This window comes from Anolis carolinensis, unplaced genomic scaffold, assembly GCF_035594765.1.
Source record: "Anolis carolinensis isolate JA03-04 unplaced genomic scaffold, rAnoCar3.1.pri scaffold_14, whole genome shotgun sequence".
Taxonomy (NCBI): Eukaryota; Metazoa; Chordata; class Lepidosauria; order Squamata; family Dactyloidae; genus Anolis; species Anolis carolinensis.
The window spans coordinates 12,884,262-12,893,952 of record NW_026943825.1 but is presented as its reverse complement, the minus strand read 5'-3'; the positions used below and the strand labels follow the sequence as shown (position 1 = coordinate 12,893,952).

Below are 9,691 nucleotides of genomic sequence, written 5' to 3'. Positions count from 1 at the left end.
CACAGTGGTCCACGCTCTTGTTACATCTAGGATAGACTACTGCAAGGCGCTCTACGTGGGGTTGCCTTTGAAGACTGTTCAGAAGCTTCAAACAGTCCAATGAGAAGCAGCCCGGTTAATAACTGGGGAGGCATAAAGGGAGCACACAACTCCCATGTTGCGTCAGCTTCACTGGTTGCCAGTTCGCTACCAGGTACAATTCAAAGTGCTGGCTTTGTCCTATGAAGCCCTAACAACCCTGGCCCAGTTTACCTATCTGAACGCATCTCCCTCTATGAACCACCACAGAGATTAAGATCTTCTGGGGAGACTCTGCTCTCGGTCCCACCACCATCACAGGCACGATTGGCAGGGATGAGAAAGAGGGCCTTCTCAGTGATTGCCCCTTGGCTATGGAACTCCCTCCCTGGGGAGATTAGATCAGCCCACTCCCACCTGTCCCTCAGAAAGACGGTAAAAACTTGGGACCAAGCCTTTGGGACAGTACAATAAGGCAACAATAGGAAACAAGCTTACTCCCTCACATTTTTATTCCTAGCCCTCATCATGTCTCAGCCTTCTCTTCTGCAGGCTAAACATGCCCAGCAATTTAAGCTGCTCCTCATGGGGCTTGTTCTCCAGACCCTTGCTCCTCCTCTGGACACACTCCAGCTTAGAGTCAACATCTTCCTTCAATTGTGGTGTCCCAGCTTGTGTTCTGACCCTTCTCTGCCTAATTTTCCAATTCCACATCTTCTTCGTCTCCCTGACAGGTCATCCACCGCCTGCGCATGCCTTTCCTGGATGACGAACTCTGTCACGCAGGCTGGAACGCTTCCAGCAGCTCCTTCGGGGACACCTGCAAGGAGCGCAACCGCCTGGTCATCCCAGCCTGGTCCTCCGGCCGTGTTTACGTGGTGGACACGGGCTCTGACCTGTGCGCTCCCAGCTTGTGCAAAGTAAGGTCAAGGAATCACATGGGGAAACCATCAGGGGCTATCTACTTTGTGAAACATATGCAGTTCCCAGCTATGGAGTCTTGGGAGTTGTAGTTTGCGAGGCAGTGGCAACTTGCCCAGAGAAGGCTATAAACCTTGCAAAGCTACAACTCAAAGGATTCTATAGCATTGAGCCATGGAAATCAAAATGAGATCAAATTGTATTAATGCTATCATATAGAAGATGCACTCCACATCTTAAGGGATGATGAAATGACCTTCTTCCTCTCTTTCCAACATCTCACCAGATCATCGAACCCCGTGAAACTATCAGGAAAACCAACCTGTTTTTCTTAAACAGCTCACATTGCTTGAGCAGTGGGGAGATTATGGTCAGCGCCATTGGAGATGCATTTGGCAACGGAAAAGGTACTGGAGGCATAAATGCCTATTTGGGATTACATTCAGCTCTCTACAATAGGGGGAAACTACAAAAAATCTGCTAGTATAGTAATAAGTAACCTGCCTTGAATCTCAATCATTGGTGTGAAAGAAGGATATAAATAATATGAATGCACTTTGCAAACACACAACCTTCTGACACCAGTGGTGGGTGATTTTTGCTCCAGGTGGACTTCTCCTTTTGGATCCGGAAACTTGGGAAGTGAAAGGAACCTGGGAGTGTCCAGAAGATAGACCCGTCGAGATGTACGACTTCTGGTACCAGCCGCGACACAATGTCCTCATCAGCAGCAATATCGGGGAGATCAAGTTCTTTGACAATGGGTTCGATCCAGATAATCTAAGAAAAGGTAAGAACGTGTTTTGAAGGCTTTCATGGCCGGAATCTCAGGGTTGTTGTGTGTTTTCAGGGCCGTATATCTATGTTCCAGAAGTATTATCTACTGACATTTCGCCCACATCTATAGCAGGCATCCTCAGAGGTTGTGAGATATATAGAGAAACTAAACGAGGAAGGTATATACGAGGGCTATCCAGAAAGTAGGTTACGTTTTGGATTTTAAAAAGGACAAAGTATAGGATAAATCATTTACCATATGCAGCTGAAAGACACATTCCAAGAATACAATCTCATGTGATCCCCACTGAAATCTAGGCACGTCTCATATAGATAAATCAGTTTGAAAAGTACTTCTCCAGTAAATTCCCGCTTGTGTCCTCAGCTCTTCCCCCTTCCTGCAGCGTAGCCAAAACGCTGCGCTGACAGCCACGCCCCCATTGTTGGAAACGGAGGAGAGAGGCGGCAAATTTACTGGGGCAGTACTTTTCAAACTCATTTATCTATAAGAAACGTGGCTAAATTTAAATGGGGGTTACATGAGATTGTAGTCTTGGAATGTGTCTTTCAGCTGCATATGGTAAATGATTTATCCTATACTTTGTCCTTTTTAAAATTCAAAACTTAACCTACTTTCTGGATAGCCCTCGTATATCAGTGGAAGGTCCAGGGTGGGGGAAAGAACTCTTGTCTGTTGGAGGCCAGTGTGAATGTTGTAATTAATCACCTAGATTAGCATTAAATCACCTTCCATGACCTGGGGGAATCCTTTGGCGACACGTCCATGTGAGAGGCATCGAGAAGTTCTAGAAGACCACAAGATGAACACAACCCAGCAGTGTGACATGGCACTTTAAAAAGCCAATGTGATTCTCTGCTGCATTAAGAGAAGGATAGTGTCCAGATTGGAGGAAGCTATAGTTTCCCTCTATTCCGCTTTGGATAACCCTGGATCCTGTTTGTCTGCAGGGCGCTACGGCCGCCACCTCAATGTCTGGGATTGGACCACCCACCGTCTCCTCCAAACAATCGACATGGGTGAAGATTCGACCCCGACTGAGATCCGCTTCTTGCATAACCCCAACTCGGTCCACGGTTACGTAGTCTGCCTTCTGGAGAGCTCCATCCACCATTTCTTCAAAACAAAGGTGAAAAGGGAAAGGGAGGCTCCGAGGCAATACAATTGGTTGCAGGGAGCCACGGCGGTCTAAAGGTTTGATGCCTGGAGGCCTGGGTTCAGATCTGTACTCCACTATGGGAACCCATTCTCTTCCTCAGTCCACAGCTACATTATCTTCACCCTAGAGAGTTCCATCCATCATTTCTACAAAACTCAGGTGGAAATTGGAAAGGTGGCCATGAGACAAGTCAATTGCTTGAGGTGCACCAGGGACATTGTGTTAGCGTGGGGGTCAGGGTGCGTGCTGGGTGGGTTTCTTCAAACACCATCGATCCTCTGCACACCAGCACCCTGATGAATTGGTTGCAATCGTCTGCCTCACCAATACCTGTTCAATGTCAGACTCAAAGACATCTCTAGTCTAAACATTTATTCAATATCTATAATACATATTTAAAAGCCATCGCTCTGAGCTGGCATTCTTCTATAGCCTCTTCACACGGCAAGCACAGCTCAACACACACAGAGATAAGAAACACATTCCTCAGTCTGAAGGAAGTTCCGACCTCCAAAGTCCGGAAACCATGCCCCATAGGTCATAGCAGTCTCAACAGGCTGTCAGTCAAAACTAGCCTGCAGTTAACTGTTTAATTGCTGAAACACACACTCTTGCAAAAAAGCAGAAACACTTGATTTACATTTCATACACATACAACCATAATCCAACACATTGAATAGTTTGGTGCCTGGAAAGCTGGGTTTGGATTTGTTGTCGGAGGCTTTAATGACCAGAATCACTGGGTTGCTGTGAGTTTTTCGGGCTGTATGGCCATATTCCAGAAGCATTCTCTCCTGATGTTTTGCCCACATCTCTGGCAGGCATCCTTAGAGGTGCCTGCCACAGATTTGGGAGAAACGTCAGGAGAGAATGCTTCTGGGACATGGTCATATAGCCCGAAAAGCTCACAGCAAGCCTGGGGTTGGATTTCTACTCTGTTGTGGGAACTCTCTGTCTCTCTCGGGCTCATGAGAACGCAAAGACAAACTCCATCCAAGAAAAAACATGGTGGGGGACGTGCATTTTTCTGGCCACTTCACTGGTCAGTTTGTTTTTCACTGCAGGATGGATGCTGGACGGCTGAGAAAGTGATCCAAATCCCAAACAAGAAAGTATCAGGATGGCTCTACCCTGAAATGCCAGGTTAGCAGCAATTTAGAACTATAGTATTATCAAGTTGCGTATATATGGACCAATGAATGGTAACTGCAGGAAAAGAGATTCCACGTAAACATTAGGAAGAAGGTCCTAACTGGAAGAGCTGTTCAATGGGGGGAAATGCTTCCTAGGAGTCTGGTGGAGTCTCCTTCTCTGGAGGTCTTGAAGCAGAGGCTGGATGCTTATTTGTTGGGAGGGATTGGATTGTGTTTTTACCCTGGTAGAAGGGGTTTGGATGGCCTTTGGAGTCTCCAGTGACTCAATGATCCTGTTCCTTCTCCAGGGTTCACTGCCAATATTGTCATTTCCCTGGATGACCGGTTCCTCTACTGCAGCAACTGGATTCATGGCGATGTCCGGCAATACGATATCACTGACCCGCACTGCCCCAAACTGGTCGGGCAAGTAAGTTTGGAACCTTTTCCTATTTACATTTTGTAATGAAGTGTGATTTTTTATTTACAGATGACATGTTTAACTGTGTTTTAAAAGGGTTAATATTTCAGTTGCTCTGCACCATGAGTTGGTTGCCATGGAGAAATAGGCAGAGCCAACTGGTTTAGCTGAAGAGAGAGTAAAATTTGGAGGGAAACTCAGTGTGTGTGGTCAGAGAACCACAGGGAAGGTTGATTTTAGTCTGGGCTCTGTTGAAGCTCAGGGAAGGCTGATCCTAAGTTAGGGGATCAGGGATAAATAAGTTTGGTGACTTATTTTAAGGTAGTCTGTAATTGGAGGAATAGCAGTTAAGACTGATTCTCAGTTGGAGAATCAGGGTGGCTCAAAGATTGGATTTTGAGTCAAGTTTAAAATAAGTTTGGTGACTTATTTTAAGGTAGTCTGTTTCCAGATAAGGAACAGGTAGTCTGTGACTGAAATTCACAGGGTGACTGCAGGTTAAAGCAATGGAGAAAGAAATGACATTTTAGGAAGTTTGAATCACCTCATTCTGTTATTGCAACTGTCAATCTAAGTGCCTCAAACAAGAAGAAGTTATTGTAACCATTAAGCTTGTGCCTCAATAAACGTGTTATTGTTCTTTTAAACATCTCAGCTTCTGTCATCTATTTTACCAACAAAAGCAAACAAAAACAAAGAAAAATAAAATTTTAAAAGTCTCCTCTCTAAGTAACTAGTGGCTACGTATTCTTATAGTGGTGGCAATAATTGATGGTCCCCTTGACATTTGGTGGCAGCATTATAAAACCTCTGTAATTTGGTGGCAGCGTTTAAAATAAACATTGTTATATTGGTAGCAGCGATTAAACAAAAACATCTTTATACTAGTGGCAGCAGATATATAATATAAATATAATTAATTAATAGGAACTCCTCCACATCTCCGAAATTGGTATCAGCGGTGGGATTTTAAAAAAAGATTTCCCCCCTTTCTGACATCTTTACAATTGGTGGCAGCAGTGGGATTTCAAAAGATTCCCCCCTGCTTAGAAAAAGAACCTTAGACGTTCTTAGCTCTTTGCACATGTTTCCAGATGATGGACCCCATTAACCTGGCCTCTGGCCGGGGATGGTGGGGACTGGTGTCCAAGTCCAGGGACTCCAATTTCTTCACCCCTGTTGCTTTTAGTTCTCGAATGACCACGTCTCTTTTGGATCTTTAGGTGTTTGTGGGGGGAAGCCTTCAGAAAGGGGGTCCCGTAACCGTCCTAGAAGATCCGGAGCTGGACTGCCAACCCGATCCCTTTGTGATCCAGGTAAGGTCCGAAATGGACGACGGAGCAGGCAGATCTGGAGAGAGAACAAAACGGGAAGTGGCTGCAGTTCCAAAACTGAAACCAATCTTGAATTTGCTCCATTTCATTTACGACTTGATTTTGGGAGAGCCAGCAGACAAAACGGGCCTTTCCATGTATCCTAGTCTGTTTTACATGTTTCCTAATCCTGGGGTATTTCTTCCCTGCTGTCTTTAGGGCAAGAAGGTCCAAGGAGGACCTCAAACACTGCAGCTGAGCTTGGATGGCGCCCGTCTCTTCATCACCACCGCTCTTTACACACCTTGGGACAAGCAGTTTTACCCTGAGTTGGTCAGGTAAGAGTGGCCTTGGGTGAGGCACACTCTTTCCACCGCAAAGGAAGGCCTCATCTGTATGCATCCATCCCAGAAAACCTCATAATAAGGGTCAGAAACGAGTTGATGGCACACAATCTTGACTTTGCCATGCATTATGTCTTTTTCAGGAAAGGTTCGGTCATGCTTCAGCTGGATGTGGACACCGTGCGAGGCGGCCTTTCTGTGAATCGGGAATTCCTAGTGGATTTTGGGCAAGAACCATTTGGTCCAGCTCGGGCGGAAGAGATGCGTTATCCCGGTGGGGACTGCACCTCCGACATTTGGGAGTAGTGTGCCTCCTTCATATCTGCGGCATAAACACTCCACAAATCGAGGTCTATCCAATTCTTCTGTCTTCAGTGCTTGCTGTCTACAATCCTTGGAAGTCATGCTATGAAGGTCAACATGAGGCAAGCAACTGTTATGCAAATACTCCTACTATATATCCCCATCATTCTCTGGGTATCCTGGCTGCCGCTGCCTGCCGACTTCCTTCCTCCTCCATCTCTGAGAGGGGCAACCTCACAATGGCAACGCTCTGGTGATGGTGGGCAGGTTCTCTCCATGTCTCTTTCTTTCCTTTCTCCCTTTCCCTCAAATACATTCCCCTCTCACTTTTCTTCCTCTCTTCCCTTGCTTTTCCCCATAACCTCCTTCCATTTTCTTCCTTCCTTTTTCCCCTTCTCACCTTCTCCTTTCTTCTTTCCCTGTCTTATACTTTCTGTCCTTTCCTCTATTTCCTTACCTTCCTATGACCAGCTTGGAGTGGAAGGCCCTTAATAAGGAAGGTTCTGTGGACATCCTCAGATCTGATAAAGAATATTATAAATAGGCTGATCCTGCTAACAAATAAAAGTAGTTGGAAAGATAATAAGACTTTTCTTTGAAATGAGGGTTAGATGGCTGGCAGACCTACTGTAAGGGAGCTAATAACTACTAAAGTTCTTTCAGGCAGGGGGGAATCTTTTGATCCCACCGCTGCCACCAATTTGAGGAGATGCAACCACCAAAGACTCAGAGAGGAGACCTTTTACTTTTCTTTCTTTCTTCTTCTTCTTCTTCTTCTTCTTCTTTAGATGGTAGTGTAACTTAGTTTATAATATATGCAACAGAGGCTTAGATGTTGGAGGAACAATAACAAGTTTATTCAGGCACAGAGCTTAGTGGTTACAATTGTTGTTTCTCACTTAGAGGCACTTTCATTAAAGTTACAATACTAGAATGAGCGGAGTCAAACTCCCTAAAGTGTTACTTCTTTTACTTAAAGTAGTTAGAACTTCATCCTCTGCTACTATTAAACCCGCAGTGACCCCTGTGATATATGATCACAGATTCTCTGTTCCTTATCAGGACACAGACTACTTAAAATAAGTTACCAGACTTATTTTAAACTGACTCAAAATGAACAATTGAGTCCCTTGATCCCTTCAACCTAGGATCAATCTTCCCTGTGCCTCATCAGAGCACAGACTGAATTCCTTCTTTAAACTCTGCACTTCTTCAACAAAACGGCTGTTGGCTCCGCCTACTTCTCCATGGCAACCAGCCTCTGAGTGCAGAGAAGCAATAACTGTAATACTTACCCTTTTAAAACACAAACACACAATTAAACATAACATCTATAAACCAAACATTCATACTTTATTACACCTACCACTTGTTGTTCTGAATCATAGAAAGCTTTGCTCTTTTTAACTAAAGTTGGCTGAATAGAATACAAATAATCCATGCTCACATGCCACAAACGAAAAGGGTTTCAGATATCACCAAGCCAACCCACTGCAATATAATGGATCTGCATGTTTCTAGCAGCAACAAAAATTCACACTAAACCACAAAGCAGTCACTATTCTTAATTGGACTGAAAATTTGGAATCGACAAGACAGAAGGCTCCCACTTATGTATTTCCCATTATTATTTCAAATGCCATTCAATTCTTCTCTCATCCTCACCAATGGCCCCTTCTCTAGAGTCTCTTTTGGGAAGGACTGCAGAAGACAAGAGGGGTACAAGAGGGAGCCAGGCTTAGCACAGCAGGCTAAACTCCTAGCTGCAGAAAATCCTACCGATCGGAAGGTCAACAGTTCAAGCCCGGGTTGAGGTGAGCACCCGCCATCAGTACCAGCTCCCTGCCCACCTAGCACAGTAGATAAATACGTACTGCTTTAAGCAGGGGGGGGGGGGGTAATAAAGGCGTCCATAAGGACATGCCAGGCAATTCGATTGGAGGACGACTAAGGACAGCAAATCTCCTTGGCATGGAAGATGGAGCGACAGCACCCTCCAGAGTTGAGCACAGCCTCAAGATGCCGGAAATGGAAAAGATGGCAAAAGCCTTTACTTCTGTTTATTCTCTGTCCTTGTTAATTGTATATCGGCATCGAATGTTTGCTGTACGTGTGTTCTGTAATCCGCCCTGAGTCCCCTCAGGGAGATATAACAGAATATAAATAAAGTATGAGTATTATTATCATTATCATCATTATTATTATTGACACAACAACATTGTATGACACAGCAAACGAGATAGATATGCTGGGTTTCATATCACAAAATCACAAGTTGAACACTTCCCAAGCATCTAGGATTGTGTGATGTATTTTCAGATGATGCGCGCAGATCCCAGTAGGGTGGCCTTTTGCAGCTGGCAGATCATAATTTTGTCAATGTCTATTGTTTCCAAATGCCAGCTGAGATCCTTTGGCACCGCACCCAGTGTGCCCATCACCACCGGGACCACCTGCACTGGTTTCTGCCAGAGCCTTTGCAGTTCAATCTTGAGGTCCTGATAGCGACTGAGTTTTTCCTGTTGTTTATTATTATGCTCATGGTGAGTTTTCTCATGTGTTCATACATGGGGCCGTTATGCCATTGTTTTGGGAAGGAATCATACTTTTTTGTTTGTTTGAGGAGAGGCATTAAAGGCCACAAAAGTGGGGTTCACAGCCCCCATTTTAAGACATAAATAGATACTGGATGCAGGGATTTCTTGAAAGCAGAGTCACTTGAAACAAAGCCTTTTGTTTCAAGCACTGCAACTTCCCTGTTAGCGAATATCACTCATCAATGGCTTGGAGTAATAATTAGGGTTGAGGTTCCGCTTAATAGTTTGGGGATTAAAATGTTGATGTCATGCATTTAAGCGTATAGTCTTCCCTCAAATGTATTTCTCCAGGCAGGGAAAGAACTGGTGTCTTAACATTTTAAAAAACATAAACACATTCATCTCCACATGTCTGAACAAATAGTGAAATCTGAGTCTCCAAAAAGCCACTTCTCTCAAACATAATATATCTATACACACAATAAAAGTGAAAATCTGTATGTGTGTATGTGGCACAGGTATCTGTATGTGTATGTATGTGTGTATGTGGCTTACACAGACAGCCTCTGGCCTATAGTTCCCAGTGTTGTGGAGCCACCAAATCACTCCCTCCAAGAATATTGCAGGTTACAGCGAGCACATCCCAGTGTTCCTTTCTTTCTCTATTTGCATGACCCCGCCCACTGCCTCTCCATTAGCCCTTTCCTACTCTTTCCTATGGCATACAGCAAACAGAGGAATTGATC

The 9,691-nt window shown here is 44.6% G+C and overlaps 1 protein-coding gene across 1 annotated transcript; it reads left to right on the top strand.

The window, feature by feature from the left end:
- The first annotated feature begins 755 nt into the window (after window positions 1-755).
- LOC100556156 (methanethiol oxidase) lies at window positions 756-8,597 on the top strand. Its single transcript, XM_016998334.2, has 9 exons — window positions 756-938; window positions 1,226-1,346; window positions 1,547-1,729; window positions 2,686-2,864; window positions 3,959-4,037; window positions 4,336-4,457; window positions 5,672-5,764; window positions 5,981-6,099; window positions 6,249-8,597. The coding sequence occupies exons 1-9, from the start codon at window positions 771-773 to the stop codon at window positions 6,409-6,411; spliced, it is 1,227 nt and encodes a 408-aa protein (XP_016853823.2). The 5' UTR covers window positions 756-770; the 3' UTR covers window positions 6,412-8,597.
- Window positions 8,598-9,691: the final 1,094 nt, after the last annotated feature.